The 21,976-nt window shown below is 58.5% G+C and overlaps 1 protein-coding gene across 3 annotated transcripts in view; it reads left to right on the forward strand.

Moving 5' to 3' along the window:
- HIP1 (huntingtin interacting protein 1) overlaps window positions 1-21,976 on the forward strand; it is a 45,762-nt gene that overhangs the window by 16,024 nt on the left and 7,762 nt on the right. For 2 of the 3 annotated variants that reach the window (XM_027669000.1, XM_027669001.1), the window contains exons 2-13: window positions 13,779-13,842; window positions 14,452-14,594; window positions 15,205-15,261; window positions 15,712-15,792; window positions 16,528-16,604; window positions 16,826-16,887; window positions 18,128-18,268; window positions 18,641-18,698; window positions 19,536-19,611; window positions 20,429-20,560; window positions 21,152-21,249; window positions 21,384-21,456. In XM_027669000.1, coding sequence (XP_027524801.1) covers window positions 13,779-13,842; window positions 14,452-14,594; window positions 15,205-15,261; window positions 15,712-15,792; window positions 16,528-16,604; window positions 16,826-16,887; window positions 18,128-18,268; window positions 18,641-18,698; window positions 19,536-19,611; window positions 20,429-20,560; window positions 21,152-21,249; window positions 21,384-21,456 — 1,062 coding nt within the window. Of the gene's footprint in view, window positions 1-6,542; window positions 6,634-13,778; window positions 13,843-14,451; window positions 14,595-15,204; window positions 15,262-15,711; window positions 15,793-16,527; window positions 16,605-16,825; window positions 16,888-18,127; window positions 18,269-18,640; window positions 18,699-19,535; window positions 19,612-20,428; window positions 20,561-21,151; window positions 21,250-21,383; window positions 21,457-21,976 lie in introns of those variants that run through there. The other variant, XM_027669002.1, reaches the window with a different exon arrangement.

The raw sequence follows: 21,976 nt of genomic DNA on the forward strand, positions 1-21,976 counted from the left end.
CCCTCCATCCATCCATCCATCCAACCATCTGTCCATCCATCCATCCATCCCTCCAACCATCTGTCCATCCATCCCTCCATCCCTCCATCCATCCATCTCCACTCTCATCTATCCATCCATCAACCATCTACTGAAAGGATAGTGGTGGAATCCCCTGAATCACTATAGAAACAGTGGATCCAGGATATGGAGGGGCTGCAAGTGGAAAAGGAAGGACAAATCTGGGAGCCTTTGATGGGGGTAAATGGCCCCATGGATGGAGAGAGATGCTGGGAGTGTTTATCCTCACAGACCTCTGGTGTCCTCACAGACCTCCCCAGCCTGGGCTGGTATCAGGGATTGTCCTGACCCAGGTCCATGGCCTTGCCCTTGGCCTGGTTGGACCTCATGAGGTTCCCATGTACCCACTGCTCCAGCCTGTCCAGTTCCCTCTGGATGCCCTCCCTTCCCTCCAGCCCATCCACTGCACCACTCAGCTCAGTCTCACCCTTTCTGTGACTTCCTAGGTGGAGAAAAGGAGCTTTACTGTTCCAGGTTTGGATGGGAGGATTTACCTGGCAGGAGGCTGAAGCAGTGAGGGGGGAGGATGCTGCTTATCCTGCCTCTCTCTTTCCCTCTTGCATTTTTAATCCCTTTGGCATTGCCTTGCTGCTCCCTGAGCTGTGCTCACCTTGGAGCAGCCCTGCTGAGCCGTGTTCCACGGGGCTCTGTGGTTGCTGTAACACTGACAGGGATGGATTGAACTGGCAGCTAAAAATACCAAAGGGTCGATCGCGGCACCGTGGACCCGGCGTTTGCTTTTTGATTGTTTTAAAGAAAATCTGTATATTGACAACACAACCAAGCTGCTTCCTGTAAAGGCAGGGGGATAATAGAGCTGGGCTCCCTGCCCACAGCCCGGGCTGGCAGCGGTGCCGCTTTCACCCACACCCCTGTGTCCCACAGGGATCATGTGCTGGGCCCTGGGAGCCCTTCATGGATCCTCTGCTTGGGGCCATGTGGAAGGGCTGCTCCTCTCCCAGCTCCCCGTGCTGGGCCAGTCATGGTGAGGAGCTGGTGGAGCTCAGCACTGAAATAACCCCTTGGCTACTCCTGCCTGCTCCTGCCTGCTCCTCCCGGCTCCTGCCCACCCCTGCCTTCTCCTGCCTGCCTCTGCCTCCTGCCTCTTCCTGCCTCCTCCTGCTTGCTCCTGCCTCCTTCTGCCTCCTCCTGCTTGCTCCTGCCTACTCCTCCCCACTCCTGCCTTCTCCTGCCTGCCTCTGCCTCCTCCTGCCTGCTCCTGGCTACTCCTGCCCACTCCTGCCTTCCTCTGCCTGCTCCTGCCCACTCTCACCTCCTTCTGCCTACTTCTGGCTGCTCCTGCTTCTTTCTGCCTTCTCCTGCCTGCCTCTGCTCCTACCCACTCCTGCCTCCTTCTGCCTGCTCATGGCTGCTCCGGCCTCTTTCTGCCTCCTCCTGCCCACTCTTGCCTCCTCCTGCCCGCTCCTGCCCTCTCTGTGCCAGCACAGCCCTGGGCATGGCCGCCAGCCCTGGCTCCATGCCCACTTCAGCCTGATCTGCTTTTTCCTCTCGCTTTCACATGCCCAGGGAACTGCAGCATTACAAGGATTTGAAAGTGGCCTTGAGCTTTTTAAGCACCGCTCCCGAGCGGATATTTTTCCTAAATCAAGATTTGCAAAGGTATTTGGGCATTATCCGGGCAGGGGGGATTTCCAGAAGTGTCACAGCACCCAAATGCCTTTTAAATCTGCGTCTGTGCAGGGCAGGGTTGGGGCAGAAAGCAGCTGGTTCAGCAGGACCATGATGGTTTGGGGGACTTTTTTTACTTCACCAGTGTTAGTGTGAGGGATTTCCAAAGGTTGGTTGTTGCTGGATCCCTTTGGAAAATCGTGATGAGGTGGAATCAGCCCCAAGGGGTTTGGCCGTACTGCAGAGTCTGAGTCCTGAGAAACTCATCACACCTCCAGCTTCTGCCAAGTGCTGCTCCATCTCTGGATCCTGACTAATCCGTGGTGTGCTGCTGGCAGTGGGAAATGTGCCTGGCACAGGCCTTGGCTCTGTTTCAGAAAGACATGGAGCAGTGCAGGGGATCAGTCAGGAAAGCTGATCCCTGTTACAGTGTTCCAACATCCCAGTTTCCCAGTTTAGTGGGAAAAAAGCGCCATTGCCACCAACACTGACAGCAAGGTGGGGATTCCCTCCAAATCCCACTATCCCAAACACCCCCCCAATGCCCAGCATTCACCCTGTTCTCCTAAAATCCAAGCTCCTTGCACAGCCTGTGCTGCTCATCCAACTCCAAGGACCAGACATCAAACCCAGCCTAATCCAGCCTCCACAGCACATCCCCAAGGGAGTGCTCCAAGGCTGGAGAGCTGCTGGAAAGAGCTGAAACCTGCAAAATAGACAATAAATAGTTTTCTAAGTGCCTGATGGTTTTCCCAGTGAACCTGCTATTCCGAAAATCCCAGGATCCTGGAGCTCCCATATCAGAACGATGCTCTAGCAGCACTGAGCAGAGTTAAGCCATGGAGCAGGAGTAATTTATTGTGAGCTGAGGAGGTGGGTTTAAACTGCTCCTACACCCGAGAAGCTGGGAAAAAAATGCCATTCCTTGAGGAAAACAAATTTAGGAGTCTGTGGATCTCAGGGGTGGGTTGGGAGCACAGCTCCAGTTTGGTTCCTTCCCTTGGGGAATACTTGGGAAATACAGAGAGATCAAGAGAGAGCAACAGATATTATTAGTCATCCAGGAGGGAGGCGGCTGCAGGGGAAGAGGGTTTTAAAGGCTTCTGAGTATTTTTAGACCTGGTAAAATGAACAGAAGGAGGGGGAAAATAGGGAAGGAGACCTTTGAGAGGCATGTAAGTGCTCCCTGGAGCAGCATGGCCCAGGTTTTCCACTCCATCCTGCCCTGAGCTCCAGCAGAAGTCGGGGATGTAAAAGCAATAAAAGCCAAAGCCTGGGAGAGCATTTCCAACGATCCTCACCGGGCTGTGATGGCAAAAGGACACATTTGACGAGACATTTTACCCTAATTTCTGTCATTTTAATGGGAGGCAGTTGCCGAAACAGAGTTTAAAAGCTGCTTGCAGAGCCTCCAGCGGGTGGGGAAGATGATGGATGTCTCTTCCTCCTTCATCCATCGTGGTCCCAACCACATGCACTGTGCCAGCATCTGGCAGGAGAGTCAGGAGGACAGAGGGGGCAGGGGGGAGAAAAGGGGCTTGGAGTGAAGCTCCCAAGGAGATTCAGGACAACTGGAGGGAGAGGAGGGAACTCTCCAGCTCTCCAGATCAGCCAGAGGGGGATGAAGGCACTCATGGGACAAGGGGAAGTGAGGGGCTGCCTCCTCCCTGGTTCTCCAGGGGAGGTCCTGGTTCTCCTGCTTTGCCTTCCCTATTCCCTGCAGGAAAGGTCCCTTCCTACCCCAGTGGAGGCAGTGCCTGTGATGCCCTGTAGTTGTTCAGCAGCCCCATCAGTGCATCCCCCTAATTCCCTCCATCCCACCTGGAGCACATTCACTCCAGAGAGGCTTGCTAGAGCTGGGCCTCTGAAAGCTCATCCCAAATTTCTGGGATGGGATGCAGCCCTGGAGGGGGTTGCTGGAGCCTGGGATGAAGTGTGTGGGTTTGCACACCCGAGTGGGATGCTCTGTATATTCCCAGCTCTTCACGGGAGCCCCTGGGAATAACCTGGGAGCACCATGGAGCCTGGAGTGGCTCTTCACCCCTGTGTCCTCACAGCAGTGCAGTGAACCACAGCAAGAAGGAAATTCCTTCCACAGTGCATCCCTGTAGGGATGGGATGTGTCCTCACAGGCCACACCAGCCCCTCCTGAGCTGTTATCCCTGCTTGGTGCTTCCATCTTTGCTGGCCAGTGGGGAATTGTGGTTTCCCTTTGCTCCGGGGACCTTCCCAAAATTGTTTTCTCCTAGAGCTGCCTGGGCTCTATTTTTGCCCCCTGACTGAAGCCCCCCACGCTGTGAAGCCAGCGGGATTTGGAGCTCTCTGCTTTTGTTCCAAGTGCTTCCTGGTGGTCTCCAAACTCTGGGCTTTGCTGGTTGGAGCAGCTCATCCATGAGGAACTGGCCTCAGACACTGGGATGTCCCAGCTCTGCAGGGTCTGCAGGAGCCCCTCCATGGCAGCAATAACCACCTTCCCCCCCTGAGCTGAGTGCTTTGTTCAAGGGAGAGCTGCTCTGAAAGCTTGATTTGGGAAAATAAGGTTAATGATGACGAGCTGACTTAATTTGGGGGATTAAGGAGGGATGCTGGGAGCTCAGAGCCTGTGGGTGGGAGGTGGGCAGCCTGGCATGGCGTGTTCCAATGGCATTACAGCAACTAGAGATAAAGGATGGATCCTGGATATTATTTTACAGGCTATTTTTCATGCAGGTGGCATCGTAGGGAAAGTCCCATCCATCCTGTGTGTGTGGGAGGGACTGGTTTTGGTCCAGAGCATGTTCTTTGTTTTTGGCTGTGTTATTTGCATACCTACCTGAAGGTTTCTTCATGCAAATGAGCTATTAATACCTGATTGCCAAGTGCTAATTGCAGGGCTGTGGCCTCTGGAAGCAGTGGCCTGGCTTCTTGGTGCCTCTGGAGACGGTGCCTTGGGAATCCTGGATTTTACCTGCAGGACATCCCAGGGCAGCAGCAGTCATGGCATCGGGTTCAGAGTGATGCTAAACCCAGCTAAAGGGGAATTAATTAATTCCAGGATCCCTTTAAACCAGGGGGAACGCTGAGCTGGGGGCTGGGCTGCACAGCAAGGATCCAAGCTCTCACTTTCCACGGCTGGGAATCGCTTGCCAAGGGGCTTCAGTGGGGGGAGGGCACAGACCCCATCCCCTTGATGGGGCAGGTCCCTGTGACAGGGGCAGGTCCCCCAACAGGGGCAGGTCCCCCCAGCAAAGGGTGGGTACCTGCCATCAGGAAATGCACCTGCCCCCAGAGCACTGCCCCAGGCTCATTCCCAGCCTCCAGACTCTGCTCCCAGAGGAATTTGGCTGCTGCTTGAAACCATCTGGTCCAGCGAAACACATTTGGTCCAGCAAAAAAACCATGAGCCACGAGCCCTGAGGCGAGCAGTGCGGTGCTCCATCCACCCCTCCATCCCAGGAATCTCAGCAGGGGCTTTAACAGCCACCTGAGGAAAACACGACCTAGTCTGGCCCTAAAAGCTGCCCCAAGGCTGGGATGAGCTGGCTGGGTGCAGAGCTGGGTGCTGGCAGGGCACAGGGGTGGCAGCTCTCTGTTCCCTCGGGGATGTGGGATCCTGTTATCTCATTAAGAGAGGCCAAGTCACCATCCCGGAGTAAGTGGCTGAGCCGTGACTAGACTGCAGTAATCCCGAGGGATTAACGTGTTGGCCGGGCCGGCCCCGCAGCAGCAGCACTTTGTTCTCCGGGCTCCGAAGCGTCTCTGCCGCCGCAGCCGAGGGGCCGGGTGGTGCTTTGGGGTTGCTTTTGGGGGATTCACGGAGTGATAGAAGAATTGTTTGCGTTTCTTTTGTGCCTCCCGTTGGAAAATGTTCCTTGAGCACAGGGAGGAGCTGGGAAAGCTCCTGCCTGGGTGCTTGCCTGTGCCGTGGTGAGGTGGCCGTGGTGGTCAGCAAGCCTGTGAGTGGTTGGCTCGGGGCACAGGGCTCGTTAGCACGCTGGTTTAATTGCTTTTGTTGTTGGAACCGAGATTCCGGCAGCCGAGTGGGCTCCGGGGCGAGGGAACCCTGAGCAGGTCCCAGCCAGACCTGCCAGTGTAGCTTCACCCCCAGGCACAGAGATGGGGCAGGGGATGGAGCTGGGGGGGAAAAACAGGGGTAGGAGGTCACACAGGGGTAGGAGGTCACACAGGGATAAGACAGGGATCCCTGGCAGTGGGACAGGGAGTCCAGGCTGTGGGGCAGGAGGTGCAGGTGGCACAGGGGATGGGGCAGGAACATGGGGCAGACACAGGGGTAGGGCAGGGGGCAGGGAGAAGAGCAGGGATCTACATAGGAGTAGAGGGTCAGACAGGGGGTAAGACAGGGATCTGGCAGTGGGGCAGGTTGATGGAGCAGGAGGGTGCAGGTGGAACAAGGGATGATGGAGCAGGGGAACAGGGATAGGATAACAGATCTGTCAGTGGGGCAGGAGGCCAGGCAGGGTAGAGCAAGGGGTCTGGCAGTGGGGCAGGTGGTGGAGCAGGATGCTGCAAGGTGGGGCAGGGAATGAGGCACGGGATGGAGCAGGGGGGCAGCGATGGGGCAGCAGATCTGGCAGTGGGGCCGGGGGTCGGGCGGGGGACGAAGCAGGGCTCAGGCAGCGGGGAGGACGTGGAGCAGGAGGGCAGGACGTGGAGCAGGAGGGGGCAGGACATGGAGCAGGAGGGCAGGGCTCGGGCAAGGCTCGCACCGGCTGCCCCGGGGGGCGCGGAGCCCCCCTCCGCCCCGCACCGCCCGTGCGCCCCCTCCCCGCACCACCCGCCCCCTCCCCGCACCCCCCGCTCCTCCCGCCCCGCTCCGCCGCCTCTGCCCGGCAGAACCTTCCAGCGCCGCCGCCCCCGGGGCCGCCGCCATGGGCGCCGCCGCCGCCGCGCCGCGCTGAGCCCGCACCGACCCCCGCAGCCCCCGCCATGGAGCTGGGCAAGGTGGTAAGTGCGAGCCCCCGGGACACCCCGGGACATCCCCCCCACCCCTCCCGGGGAGCATCGCACCCCCTCCGCCTTCCGCCCCCGCGGACCGGCATCCAGGGGCATTCCGGGGTCGCGTCCGGGAAAGCTCCGACGCGGGGAAGTCGGTGCCCGCCTCGGGTACCGGCGGTTCGCGGTGGAACGGCGCGGGGAGCGCGGATGGTTCGGGTGGCGGCCGCGGGGGGCTCGTCCCCGCGGTGATGCAGCCGGGGAGGGTTCGCTCCCACCCGCCCACCCGTGTAACTCGCCTCCCCCCGGCCCTCGGCTCGGCTGGGTTCAGGCGGTGCCACGAGCACCCGGTGTCCCCGCGAGCACCCGGTGTCCCCACGAGCACCCGTGTCCCCGTGCATCCATGTCTCTCTCCGTGCTTCCATGCCTCCACCAGCACCCGCGTCCCCACGCATCCATGTCTCCCTACATCCATGCCTCCAGCAGCACCCGTGTCCCCACGCATCCATGTCTCCATGCATCCGTGTCCCCACGCCCAGTGCTGCTGTCACAGCAGCAGCTCACCCAGGTATAAGGGATAGAAACAAGTTTGGGGTGAAAAGTGGGGTTTTAGGGTCCGTTCCTGCAGGGAGCGTGGTCGTCCCTGTGCTGTTCACCCGGGAAGAGGGATTTGGCTTTTCCCGGTGCTCCAGCAGGTCCCTCAGGTGCAGCGTGGAGCCCATGCAGGTCCTGGCTGTTCTTGGCACCATTGCAGGATCCAGATATCCCGGGGGATAATGGAGGAGGGATGCAGGATCCAGATATCCTGGAGGTATGACAGGTGAGGGATTCCCCATCCTGCTCCCAGGAGTTGCTGCTCACCCAGAAGCACTGCAAGGAAGAATTTCCACCAACACTACCTTGGCACCACCCTGCTCCACATCCCAGCTTAATTTGGGAGCATCCTGCTAGGGTGACAGGCACCCTCGTGTTCCTGGAAGGAAGGTGTGTCCTGGATGGCAGCTGATCACAGAAATTCACATCTGGATATGGGCTCCTTAAATCTGCTCCTTTATTTCCTCCTGTCCCAAAAAATGCCCAAATATTTGCATCTGTTGGGAGGCAGAAGACTCCAGTCAGGACCACTGGGAATGTTTCAGGAATATTTGAAGGTGGTGGAAGACCTTCCTGGACCACTGACCCTGGCAGACACAGCCACCCTCCCTCCCCAGACAGAAATCACTGCTGCTGGAAGAGATTATCCTTGCATAAAATCCCCATTTAAAATTAAAAGCCTGGATATTGGGGCAGCTTGTGGGAAAGGCTCGAGCCGGCTGGACACGTGGGGTCAGAGCGAGCAGTGATTAAGTGGAGAGAGTAATGAGGGGATGTGCGTGGGTTTTGTGGGGGGCAGTCATGGAGGGGTGAGGATCCTGGGGATCCTCCTGGATTTCTGCCTCGCCTCAGATCCAGCCCCCCCCGTGATGGGCTCTGGTTGTGTTGGGGGGGTTGGAAATGCCCGGCAGCAGGAGCTGAGGATCCGAATTTTAAGGTATGAGCTTCCCCTGTGGTCACTGAGGTCTGGCTTATGTAGCCTCGCTTTTTGCCGGCTGTTCTCCCCAAAATCATTTTCCTCACCATCCTTTTTTTTCCTCCAAAGTTTATCTGTGTATTGGAAAAGTCCACGTCCTTTAAACTGGATTTAAAAACCACATGTCTGAGTAACTAATCTGCATAATTGTTCATTTATCTGCAAAGTTGTTCGTGGCCCTGGAGAAACCCAGTGGCCCAGCACTCCAGGTGCTGGTTCCTCATGGTGGGAAGTGATATGTTCACAGTGGTGAGTTCTTGTCTCCGGGGTTGGTGGAGCCAAACCCCTCCTGGGATCAGCCCAGCTTTCCCTCCTGGCATCGGGTGTCTCATTGGAGCCTTCAGGACCCACCATGTATCACTTGGGTGGTTGTCTTCCTTCTTTGCCTCGAAGGTGGAGGAGCAATGGGATCGTGCTGTCTCATCCTGCCCCAGCTCTCCTGGTGGTGTGAAACTCAGGATTTTCTCTGGAGGCTCTGGAAGAGCCAGCAGTGGGTCAAGTCCTTGCGCACACAGCTCATGGGAGCATCACCCTGTGGATCCCAACCTCTGCTGCCCTGGAGGAGCTGGCAGCTGGTGGGGTGGGCTGTCCAGGCACGCTCCAAATGGGCATCCTACAACTTATTTTGGTCTTCCTACCATGATAACAGACAAGAGCTCTCAAGGCAAAGGCGTGGTGGGAGTCAGACAGCAGCTTCCAGCCTCGTGTGTCTCCTTGTGGTTGGAGACCTCCTGACCCTCACACCACCCCTCCACTATCTAGCCCAGGTGTTTTTTTCCCTGGAAGCCCCACCTGTGCTGGAAGAGCTCCTCCATAACACTGCTCCGTTGGCATCGCCGAGCCCCGGAGGGGCCGGCAGTGGGTGCACCAAGGATGACATCAGTCTGAAGTCATCATCCTGCCAGCCTCGGGAGAGCAGACTTGGAGGAGGCGATGCCAGGGCAGGTCTCTGCCAAGGAGAGCATCATGGTGATGCCATCGGATTCCAATGTGGCTCCCAGAGCCTGTGGCTGCCTTCCCAGTGACGCTGGTTTGGGGTGTTCCATGTGCAGGGTGTCCCCAAACACCCACCCAAGGCCCCCATGCTGACGTCCCTTGGGATTCAGGGCTATCACTGGACACCTTGCTCCTCTTCCTGCTGGCATCTGGGGCTGGTGGCATCAGCATCTCCTCCTGGAGAGGGACATCTTGAGCCACTGCCACTGGGAGTGAGCCCAGCGAATGCAGCAAGGTTTTGGGGTCTCTACTGCTGGAAAACATCACTGCTTTGGGGAAAATGGTTGTTTTTGTGGCTCCAGCAATGGGAAATCTGAGACTTGTGTCATTGTGGGAATTACTTCTCATTTGGAGGGAGGAGGAGACAAGAAGAGCAGCAGCACCTTCAGGTGCTCACACAGCCTGGACAAGGAGCTTCATCCCTGGAGCAGCTCTGGCATGTGCTCAGCCAGGAGAGGAGCACTTGCTTTCCAAACTCATGGGTCCAGCAGTGGATGAAGCCAAATAGCCTGGATTAAGTGTTGGGAAGGTATTTTTCCTGTCCCCTCACTCCATGCTCACAGGAAGCCTTCAGGACTGAGCAGGAAGATTGGATTGTGCTGAGCAACCTCTCTTACCCGACATGTAGAAATATATCCCTGGGTTTTACATACAGCCAGCCCTGCTGGCACTGCTTTCCTGCCTTCCTGCCTCCCTTTCCCTCCAGCTGCTGGTGGGCACAAAGCCAGGCTCATTCCCTGCTCCTGCTGCTGCTGTCAGGCCATGGGCACCCAGCATGGGGGGAACCATGGCCACCCCAAGTGTTCCCAGGAGCTCCCACCAGTCCCCAGCAGGGCTTTGAGCATCCCTGGTGTTCTCCAGCTGGCTTGACTCCAGGATTTTGCCAGAAAAAACCTCCCCTGAGCCCCGACAAGGCCGGGATTTGCCATTGAGCTGTGCTGATGGTGAGTAATGTTTAAAGAGACGCGCCCTCGGAAGAGCTCCCTACACCCTGTGTCCTGCACACCTCCAGGGCCAGAGCCAAGCTTTGCTCTGCTGGGATCTGCATTTTAATTAGGCTCGTGGATTTTCCTTCCAGGCTTGTTGTAGTCAGGTCTCCCTGCTCACTCCCTTCCCGGAGCCCCTGTGTCTGCAGGGCTTGCGAGCGGTTTTCCAGAGGTATGCTCCGTCCCGGCTCTCCATTTATAGAAAGGAATTAAGGAGAAATGAGGGAGCATTGCTAAGAGGATTTGCACTGCGACTTACTCAGTTTCTCCAAATAATTTGCAGTAGCTCTGGATTCTTTAATCAACACTCATTTCCTTTTGGAAATGAAAGAAGCGGGAAGGCGTCGCGCTGCTCCTGAGCCAAGCTTGGCTCTTCGCCTCCGAACGGGACATGTTGGAATCAGAGCCTGAGAGCGTAATCTGGGGAGACCTGATGGGGGGTGAGGATGTGTGTGACAGAGGGAAGTGTGTCTTGGGGCTCAGAGAGTCTCTGTCACCCTGTCCCACTCCTTCCATGCAGTTTTGGGCTCCTCTGTCCCTGTCTGGAGCCGGCGGCCGCACACCCGGACGCGTGACGTGAGCCATGGACGGGGGGTCACCCCGCTTGGGGACTCTGTCCTTCTGTGGCCTCTCCTTGTGGGAGGGGCTGGGCTGAGTCTGGGGTTGGGGATTCCCATGGGGTTAGTCCACATCACCCCAAGGGCTGGCAGTGCTCGTTGCCAGTGGGATTCGGCACTGAATTCCCATGGGACAGGGCTATGGTGGCCCATCAAGCCGTGGGCAAGAGACCTTCCACAGGTTCCTGAGAACCATCTGGGTGTTGCAGAGGGAGGAAAAGGCATCTGGGCAGGTCCTACTGCTCTGGGACAGATAGTCCCAAATTGCTCCTCTCCCAAATGGCCTGAGCCTTTCTATGCTCATGCCAGTGGGATTTCCTTGCTCTGCTCAGTGGTGGAAAGCTAATGGTGCTTGTAGCATTCCCAGCCCTTGCAGTGTTCCCAGCACTTGCAGCATTCCTAGCCCTTGCAGCACCCATGGAGCCATTCTCCAGCCTGGCAGAGCCCCGTGCCCAGCCCTGTCCCAGGTCCTGCCCCACTGAGCTCTGTCCCACCGGGGTGTCGGGATTGCAGCGTCACCCCTCAAACCTCCCCTTGTGCAATGGCCCCTCCGGCCTCTCCTCCCACTTCCCTCCGGGCCTGTTGCACAAGAGGAAACCCCGGGGTTTCCTGTCCTGGCAGCAGGGTGGGGTGTGGGACAGCCCCATGTCCCCTGTGTCCCCTGCCCTGTTCCCTTTGGGCACCCGTGGGCACAGGGATGGGGGTTGACATCCCCCCATCAGCACAAAACCAGAGCTGGAGCAGAGCTGCCCAGGATGTGGCCTGGTGGGTCAGAAGGTGCCCTCTTAGATTAGAAGCTCATAATTAAATTAAAATTCAAATTCCATCAGCTGCAGGAGCGAGATGCTGTTGGGAAGCAGCGCCGGGGAGTCAGGGTGAAAGATCCTCTGTAAGAAAGAGGTCAGGGCTCACTGTCCAGGCAGCCCCAATTTTCCCTCCTTCCTGACCCAGTTTTGCAGCCAAATCACCCTCCGTGACCCCGCTGATCCCTTGGAGGTGACACTTCCAGCCTTGGTCCCTCGCTGCTGCTCCGTGTTTCTCTGCTTTGCTCATGTGGGCACTGCCGGAGCTGCTGGAGAGGCACTTCAGGCTTCTCCAGGTGGCTCCCAGAATGGGACCCCTGCCCTGCCCTCCTGGGAATGCAGTGGGGACATGGGATGTCCACAGCAACCAGGACAGGAATGTGGGATCCCGCTTTACCCTGGAAAACCTTTCTGCCATCCACACGGACATCGTGTGTGCTCCAAATGGAGTGGGGGGCTTGGGGATGGCTGTTGGGATACTGGCATCCCCCAGTCTGTTGGCACTGTTGGGATGTGGGCATCTTACTCCAAGCCTCTGGAGAGGGACGGACATCCCTCTCCAGGCTGTGGCTGCTGGCAGAGGCACCTTCCTGATGGGTTATGTTGGGATTTTTTTAATGCTGAATTGATTTATATGGTTTTCCTGACGAGGGGCTGTGGTCTCTGGGATGAGCAGAGCTGCAGAGGTGACTCCCACCCTTGTCCTCATGTGCTGGGAACCTGTTACCTCCATCCAGCTCCTCAGGAAGGGGTGTTTGGTGGGCTCAGGACTCTCCATTGCCAGTGTTCCTTTCAGCTCTCCTTAAAAAACCAAGCTGAGATCCAGGTTCTGCTCTGGGTGCCTGGGATGGGTGCCTTGCAACTGGCAGTACAGGTCCCCTGACACCCCAAAATACACCTCCAGCATCTTGCTGGTCACCTCTGTGGTCACCTCCGTGGTCTTTACTGGTCATGGTCACCAGTAAGTGGTGAGGGTGATGTGCCCTAGGGATGGGGCTGCAAACACCACGGAGCAGCAGCATCCCCACAGCAGAACTGGTTCATACTGGGACACCAGGATGCAGCTTCAGCTAAGGGGGTGCTCAGCTCTGGGATGGGAGTGCTGGGCTGGGGGTGCACTGGGGGTGAGGTCACTTCTGTCTCGGCCCATTGTTGCTCCTGCTCCAGCTGGGACATGCTTTGGTGGCAGAGGGACTTTCTGGGGGATTTGGGCTGTATCCCACCATATTTGGGGTCCTAAGGACCCCCCCAGCCCTGCTCAGCACAGAGTCACCGTGGTCCGTGGGGATGAAGCCATGCGGGGCCACCTTGGAGGGGGCCAGGAAGCAGAATCACAGGATTGCAGTGAGGGAGGTGTTGGGATTAATCCCTGTGTTTTAATTGGTTTATGTCAGTAATGAGCTACTCCTGGCAGTGCTGAGCCAGATGGTTCCTTCCCTGGGCAGCAGGATCCTCATGGAGCAGGTGCCAGGGAAGCACTGGAGCCTGGGGAGAGGGTGACCCCGAGCCAGCATCACTGTGCCCCTGTGTAGGATCAGAAATGGGGTAGGGTTAAAAATCCTGCCTGGAAAATGCTTCCAGTGGCTGCCACTGCTTTCCAAAGGATAAATGGTGGCTGGTTCTGCCCAGGCTCCTCAGTGTGAGCTCCCTGAGGTCCCCAACACCTGCACAGGAAATCCTGCCTGTGGGTCCAGCTCCTCTCCCTCTAATCCATGGAGCAGCTGGGACCTTGCCAGGCAGCCCTGGAGGTGGTCCTGCCACCCCACTGCCCGATTTGCAGTGGTCTCTGAATTGTCCTCCCCACTCAGCTCCCTCAAAAGCAGAGTAGGCGCCGCCAGCTGCTGCCTGTGATCCAAGGGCAGGGGAGGGATTCTCCTTCCCTCCGCCTGTCCCAGCGCTCCAAGGGCAGCAGAGGGTTCTTTGTGGGCACTGCTTTAATTGCATCGTTATTATCCCGAGTAAATGAGTCCTGGCAGCAGCTGAACCCGGCGGATGCCAACCACATCCCAGAAAGGCATCCGGGAAAGGTCAGCATCCAGCTGGCACGAGCAGGGCCAGGGACCTGGATGGGACCCAGGCACTGGCAGGTGCCGGCAGAGCCAGGGGGTCTCAGTGGGTGAGGGGGGACCAGGGGGGAGCTCAAACCCTTCCCATCTCACCCCCCTCCACCACTTCTCCCTTGCAGACCGTCAGCATCAATAAGGCCATTAATGCGCAGGAAGTGGCTGTCAAGGAGAAACACGCCAGGAATATCCTTCCCAAAGCTGGCTGTGGGACAAGGAGCGTGGGAGAGGGGCTGGGGCTGCTCAGAAAAGGGGCAGCAGCAAGAGGGAGTGTGGGGAAAGGTGCTGGGGGTGGTGGGGTGGGACCTTGAGGGGCTATTGGGGGTGTTTCCACCATGGCAGAGGTTCCCTGCTCCTGCTGCCACAACCTCCAAGTGTCAGGGGTGCCCAGGCTGGTGCTCCTGGCACTGCCATCCCATGGGAGGGCTGAAGGGGAAGGTACCCACAGCAGGTTGGAGTCCTGGGGTGAGGATGCTTGAGCACACTGCCACTAAAAGCAGATTCCCAGTATCGTGGGTGGGCAGCTGGGAAGGCTTGGTGGGGGCAGAGCCACATGCCATGGTTTTCCCAGAGTGGTGATCTGGGGCTGGGGGAGAGGGGCCAGTGTGTGCCACCCTTGGGGACAGTGTGTGCCATCCTTGGGGACAGTGTGTGTCTGGGCTGGGCAGCATCAGCTCCCTGTGGTGGCCTGGCCCCCCTGGGCTCTGTGGGTACAGCTGGCCTTGGGTGACCGCTCTTCATCACCAAATGGGAAAAAATGGGAAGCCAAAAAGCGTTTCCTTGACCATCCAGCACCGTGTATCCTGGGCACACACCACGAGAAGGGAGCCCAGACCTTCTGGTCAGTGGTGAACCGGCTGCCACTGTCCGGCAATGCCGTGCTCTGCTGGAAGTTCTGCCACGTCTTCCACAAGCTCCTCCGGGATGGACATTCCAATGTGAGTGCCCAAAGCTCAGCTCAGCCACTGCCCCGGGGCCAAATCCTTTCTCCCATGGGGCTGCACCGGGCAGTGGGAGATGCTGGTGGGTGGGTGCCCTCCTGGGGGGTCAGTCCTGGGTGGGTACTGGAGTTGGAGCCTTCCTGGGAGATCAGTGCCCTCCTGGTAGTTCAGTACCCTCCTGGGAATCAGTCCTGAGAGGGCACCAGTGCCAGAGCTCTCCTGGAGGGTCAGTACCTTCCCGGGGGCCAGTCCCAGGTGGGGACTGGTGCCATGCCCTCACAGAGGGTTGGTGCCCTCGTGGGGGTCAGTTCTGCATGGGAACTGGTGCCAGAGCCTTCCCAGTGGTGCCCTGGCCACAAACCCCTGTGCTCCAAACCCCGGTGCCAACGGCAGTGCCGGTGCCAGAGGAAACCGCTCAGTGCAGGAGCCACCAGTGAGGTGGATGGGGAAACTGGGACACCTGGGACTGGCAGTGGTGACACCACCAGCAGGACAAAGGGCTGAGAATGCACCAAGACCTGCCATTCCTCACCCCAATTGCCAACTCCAAGTGTAGGACGTTTTTTCCTGGTGCTCTGCCTGCTGATTGTCTCCGTCGTTCCTCCAGGTCCTGAAAGACTCCGTGAGATACAAGAATGAGCTGAGTGACATGAGCAGGATGTGGGTGAGTGGCCACCATGGTGGGGACACCCCGGGGGTCCCTTGGTCAGGCTGGGGGGTTGTAGGCTTGGGGGATTCTCTCTCCCAGGACGATCCAGGGGCTGAGCACAGCCGTGGCTGACCCAGGGCTGCCACCACCTCCCTGGGGTGGGTTTGCCGGTCACATTCGTGTCCCCTCCCACCAAAATCGAAGGCCTCCTTCCCATTTTATGGCAAAACCCAGTAAAACTCGGCTTTGATGGTCAAAAGCCACATTGAAATGTGCAGAGAAGGTGATGAGAAGGTTGTGACCCAAAACCTTTCAGTGAAGCCAACCTGCATCCAGGGGCTGGGTGCCAGCGAGGAGCGTTTGGCTGTGGTTTTGGGGAGGTGAGGGAGGGGTCACTCGCTCTGCAGGGGGAAAAGGCTTTTCTGCAGCGTGCCCTGGATCTCAACAGCTTTTTGGGGTCTCCAGGGCCACCTGAGCGAGGGCTACGGGCAGCTCTGCAGCATCTACCTCAAACTGCTGAGAACCAAGATGGAATTTCACACCAAGGTGAGCCCCCCTTCCCCAAGGCTGCAGCAAGGGGTGACAGGGACAGGACAGGGGCTGGCAGAGCCTTTGCAACACTGTCACCCCCTTGGGTCCTCCTCTCTGTCATGACCATCCTGCTGCCTCCATGAAACATTTCCCAAGCTGCCAGTGGCCATCAAAATTGGATCAAAAATAGCCCAAGGACCAGCGTTTTGGGAGTGGCAGGATTCATGGTGGCCCAGGGTTTCTTGGGGACACCTGGGAGTTGGTGGGCTACAAAAAGCATTAAAAGACCCTCAGCTTTGGGGTACACGTCCTCTCCCAGCTATCCTAGGTGGGCAGAGGTGGAAGATCTCTGCTGCAAAGAGGTGTTTTCTGTGCTCATCACCCTGGTTCAGTTTGTTGGTGTGATGTGACCTTCCCCAAAATGCCAGGACTGCATGAGGAGGCTTTGCCCCTTGAGGCAGATATTGGCTCCATCCCCTCCCAGTTCACAGCTCCTCCCTGCTCAGCAGGTTTCTCAGCCCAGGGAGAATCAGCTTTTCCTGCTGGGGAGAACACAAGCACCTGGATTAGGGATGCTGTGGTCACCCAGGGTTTGGAGACCTTGTGTTACCCCCCTTCCGCCCCCACATCACCCCCCTGGCACATCCAGGAGCTGACTTTGCACCGAGCCCACAGGATCTGGTGCTCCCAGAGCTTTTTCCAGAGCAGGAGATCCTCTGGAACCCTTTCCCAACTCCTGTTTCCCCACAGAATCCCCGCTTCCCTGGGAATCTGCAGATGTCCGACCGGCAGCTGGACGAGGCCGGGGAGAACGACGTGAACAACTTGTGAGTGCAGGGCAGGGGGAGGTGAGGGAGGGGTGGATGCAGCCAGGGGGGCACCACCCAGCAGGGATGGGACCTTCCACCTGCCCCAGCAGAGCCCTGGGAAAGGCTGGTGCATCCACACTGGAGCACCTCTCATCCTGCCAAGCTGGGACCTGGCACAGGGTGAGGCCCATGGGTGGCCATGGGGACAGTCACCCACCATCCTTATCCCTGTTTCCCAGTTTTCAGCTGACGGTGGAGATGTTTGACTACCTGGAGTGTGAACTGAACCTCTTCCAGACAGGTAAGCCCCTGTGCTACCCTGACAGAGGGTGGGATGAGGGGTCTGTGGGGGCCCAGGCCCTCCGTGGGAGGCTGAGCCGAGTTGGGGGAGGCTCTGTGGGGGTGCTGGCTGAGGGCACCACAGCTCAGCTCTTCTGGGCACTTCACCTGAATTATAGTTCAACAAGGCTAAGCAGAAGGTGCTGCACTGGGGCAGGGCAGCCCCTGGTATCAGTCCAGGCTGGGGGATGAAGGGATGGAGAGCAGCCCTGGGAGAAGGATTTGGGGGTGTGAGGAGATGCTCAACATGCCTCAGCCATGTGCACTGGCAGCCCAAGAAGCCTCCTTTCTGCTGGGCTGATCCCAGCGTGGGCAGCAGGGGATGGGAGGATTCTGCCCCTCTGGTGAATTCCCACCTGGAGAGCTGCCTCCAGCTCTGGGGTTCTCAACATCAGAAGGACGTGGAGCTGCTGGAGCAAGTCCAGAGGAGGCCACAAAGATGCTCCAAGGGCTGGAGCCCCTCTGCTCTGGAGCCAGGCTGGGAGAGCTGGAGCTGTTCACCTGGGGAAGAGAAGGCTCCAGGGACACCTGAGACCCTCTTCCAGTGCCTAAAGGGGCTCCAGGAGAGCTGGAGAGGGACTTGAGACAAGGAGTGGAGGGACAGGACAAGGGGAATGGCTTCCCACTGCCAGAGGGCAGGGATAGATGGGATATTGGGAAGGAATTGTTGGCTGTGAGGGTGGGGAGACCCTGGCACAGTAGGGCAGAGAAGCTGTGGCTGCCCCATCCCTGGAAGTGTTCCAGGCCAGGTTGGATGGGGCTTGGAGCAACCTGGGCTAGTGGAAGGTGTACCTGCCTGTGGCAGGAGGTGGAATGAGATGGTCTCCAGGTGCTCCTGGCTGGTTTTGGAGTATCTCCTGCCAGCACACCCAGCACACTCAAATGCCAGTGGGACAACAGTGACAGACAGAACACAGGGGCTGTGTGTCAGCTCTGCCCAGGGACACTGCTGGGGTCAGGCCCAGCTGCAGGGCCACAGTGCCAGGCTGAAGTGTTCCCCAGCCTGGGTGGGAGTCCTGGGTGGGAATTTCCCCACAAACGGCTGCAGGGCCACAGGCTGGGTCCCCAGGGGCCAGTGGGTATCTTGCTCCAGCTGAAGGTCTCTTGCTGTGGGTGACATCTGTGGATCTGGCAGACACAGCGTGGCACCCGCCAGCGCTGCTGGTGCTCCCAGATCCCGATCTCGTGCTCCCCCCCCGCAGTGTTCAGCTCCCTGGACATGTCGCGCTCGGTGTCGGTGACGGCGGCGGGGCAGTGTCGCCTGGCCCCGCTCATCCAGGTCATCCTGGACTGCAGCCACCTCTACGACTACACCGTCAAGCTGCTCTTCAAGCTCCACTCGTGTGAGTGTCCCCAGCGCCGCCACCTTGGGCAGGAAGGGACACGGAGGGAGACACTGGGGGTCACCACCCTGCTCAGGCTGGGCTGTTCTCCCCCATCCCCTTCCCAGCCTTTTTGGGGAGATAAAAGGAGTCGCCAAGACAAGGCGGCGCCAAACCCACGTCCCTCAGGACCTGGAATTGTGGTGGCTGCTGCCTGACCTCTGTGCTTTCCCCTTCCCTGGGGTGTGATCCCCTCCTGCAGCGGGAGCATTCGGACCCCCAGAGGAGGGTGGCCATCTCTGGGAAAGACCCATCCCCATGTGGCTGTGCTGATAGCTTGTCCCCTGATCCATGAAGACACCCAGTGATGTTTCTGCTTGCTGCTTCTTCCAGGTCTGCCGGCGGATACGCTGCAGGGCCACCGGGATCGCTTCCTGGAGCAGTTCCGAAAGTAAGTGCCCAGAGCTGGAGTGCTGGTGCTCTGGGGGTGCTCCCAGGGCACAGAGGTTGAAAAACAGTGAGCAGGGATGTGCTGTGGCCTCTGGTATGTGATTATTCGGGGCAGCCAAAACAAAATCTGGCCACTGAGAACAGGGGGAGGATGTCAAGGTGCCAAGGGACAGCTTGGTTCAAAACCAAGGTCACAAACTGCAAACAGCAGATATCAGGGCTGGCCGTGGGCTCTGACCCCCCAGGGACTAACCTTGGGACAGGTATCAACATCACCAAGATCCCAGCTGGGGTGCTGAGGTGATTGGGAGGGATGGGAGCCAGAACTGGTGTGGCTGGGCACTGCCACTCCTCCCCAAAACTGGAAATCCTGGAAGGAAGTACCCTGCTCCTGGGTGAGATGCTCCTGTGGGAACTGAAGGTGATGAACTGTGGGAACTGCGGATGTTGGCTCCAGGCTGGAAGCCCCACACCTGCTCGTGGGGGCTTTGGGTGGGAAGGGAGTGGTTTGAGTTGGAAGCAACCTTTGAAGATCATCCAGTCCAACCCCCTGCCGTGGGCAGGGACACCTTCCACTAGGCCAGGTTGCTCAAGTTCCAGATCCTTCTCCCTGCCCACCAGGCCCTGGGTTTATGGGATAAACCCTCCAGCAGTCAGTTTTTTCCAAGGGTGGGAGGCTGGCAGTGGAGTCTTCCTAAGACCTGCCCTGGGTTTGGTGGCAGCACACACCACAGTCCCCTTCAGCCAGGTGACACCTGGAGCCAGGCAAGGGGTTGGAGCTCCCCACATTGTCCAGGCTGGACAAGAGCCATCCCTCACCGTTCCCTGTTCCTTCCAGGCTCAAGGACCTCTTCTATCGCTCCAGCAACCTTCAGTACTTCAAACGGCTGATTCAGATCCCACAGCTGCCAGAGGTGAGACCCCACGGTCTCCAGTCCCCACACTCCCTGTCCCCGTGGCCAGGGGCAGCTCTGGGGTGGGTGGCACTGGGGGAGGCCCCAAAAAAGCCACCTGTCACCTTACCTGGCTTCCTGGGGCTGGTGGCAACGTGAGGCTCATGGGCCTTGAGGATCATCTTTGCATCCCTCTCTGGGTGGTGTCCTGTGGGATGGAGCTGCTGTCTGACCAGGGGGTGGGATCCCTTCTCTCACCAACCCAAAGCCTTTGCTAAGAGCCATCCCCCTGGGTCCTGGCTCCATCCTGTGGGTCCTGGCTCCCTCTCCTTGGACCCTGGTTCCATTCCTGCAGGTCCTGGTTCCATCCCTGAGGGCTCTGGCTCCAACCACATGGGTCCTGGCTCCATCCCTGTGGGTTCTGGTTCCATCCTGTGGGTCCTGGCTCCATCCCTGTGGGTTCTGGTTCCCTTATTGTGCATCCTGGCTCCATTCCTGTGGGTTCTGGTTCCCTTATTGTGCATCCTGGCTCCATTCCTGTGGGTTCTGGTTTCATCCTGCGAGTCCTGGCTCAATCCCTGTGGGTCCTGATTCCATCCCTGTGGACACTGGTTCCATCCCTGTGGGTCTTGGTTCCATGCCCTTGGCTCCTGGCTTTATCCCTGTGGGTCTTAGTTCCATCCCTGTGGGTCCTGGCTCCATCCTTGTGGGTCCTGGCTCTATTCCCATGGATCAAGGCCTGGCCAGCTCAGCTCTGGGGCAGGATTTCACCCAGCCATGCCCTCAGTCCTGCAGCAGTACCAGCCCTTTCCCTCACCCTGCTGCCATCCCTCTCCAGAACCCCCCCAACTTCCTACGGGCCTCAGCGCTGTCGGAGCACATCAGCCCCGTGGTGGTGATCCCTGCTGAGGCGTCCTCCCCTGACAGTGAGCCCATCACAGACCTGGTGGAGATGGACACGGCCTCGCAGGTGAGGGTGGCAGGGGCCCTCCAACTCTGAGCCTGGAGTTACTTCTCCAAATCCACACCGTGGTGGGGGCTGAGACAGCAGGGATGGCTTTGGGAACTGGGGAGTGTCACTGCAGGGGGGTGAGTGGGTGCTGGATGTCCCAGCTGGGAGCTGGATGTCCCAGCTGGGTGCTGGATGTCCCATCTGAGTGCTGCCAGGGCTGAGCCAGCCTGGATTTGTCTCCCAGTGCTGCTCAGTGCTATGGTGCCCTCCAGTGATGGGCGAGGAGAGGTTTGGCTTTGAGCATCTGCCACTTTAGGTCTTCACCCTCCTCTCCACCAAAGGTTGTTCCCAGGCACTGAGTGAGGAGGGGAAGGAGCGTGTGGTGACACGGCTTTGGGGATCTTCTCCCCCTGGGACTTAAGTGGGGATGGACCAGAGATGCCCCATGGCAGTTCAACACATTCAGTGCCCTGGGAGCAGTGGGGGGATCCAGCCCCAGTGTCCAGGCAGCTCGTGGGCTGGTTTGGTGGTGACACTGGGGTCATGGAGGGGATGAGGGTTCCTGGGTGGTGGTGGGGTCACTCCAGGTCCGTCCTGCTCTTTCCACAGAGCCTGTTTGACAACAAGTTTGACGACATCTTCGGCAGCGCCTTCAGCTGCGACCCCTTCAACTTCAACAGCCAGAACGGGATGAACAAGGATGACAAGTGAGCAGGCCGGGATCGTACCAGGACCTCCCTTCCTGGAACAGCACCACAGCCGCGGTGGCACAGGGGACACCTCCCCTCCCAGGACGTGTCCCCATGGCACTGAGGAGGTACCCTGTGTCTCTCCTTCCCAGGGACCGGTTAATCGAGCAGCTTTACGGGGAGATCACAGCCCTGAAGGAGGAGCTGGAGAACTTCAAGGCCGAGGTGGGTGACAAGCAGGTGGGCAGGATGAGACCCGGGGGCTCACACTGGGAATGTGGGGTGGTGGCTCTACCCCTGGATGGGCAAGATGGTGTCCCCATCTCTGCTCTGCCCTGTCCCCAATGGCTTCTGCATCCCTGCCCACCCTGGGGGTCTCCAGGTGTGCCAGGGGGCTGCATTCCTGCAGAGGGGGCAGGCTCAGCACCCTCAGTGCTTTAGCTGGATGCATTTGGGGGTCTGTGGGGTGGTACCCATGGTGGGGGCTGCTGGATGGTACTGGTAGGCATTGGATGGTACTAGTGGGCACTGGGCAGTACTGGCGGGCATCAGATGATACTGGTGGGTACTGGATAATACTGGTGGGTATTGGATGGTACAGGTGAGTGTAGGATAGTACTGATGGGTGTTGGATGGTACTGGTGAGCATTGGATGGTGCTGGTGGGTGTTGGATGGTACTGGTGGGTGTTGGATGGTGCTGGTGGGCATTGGGCAGTACTGGTGGGTGTTGGATGGTGCTGGTGG

The sequence above is a fragment of the Corapipo altera genome, unplaced genomic scaffold (assembly GCF_003945725.1).
Source record: "Corapipo altera isolate COAL_440 unplaced genomic scaffold, ASM394572v1 187, whole genome shotgun sequence".
Taxonomy (NCBI): Eukaryota; Metazoa; Chordata; class Aves; order Passeriformes; family Pipridae; genus Corapipo; species Corapipo altera.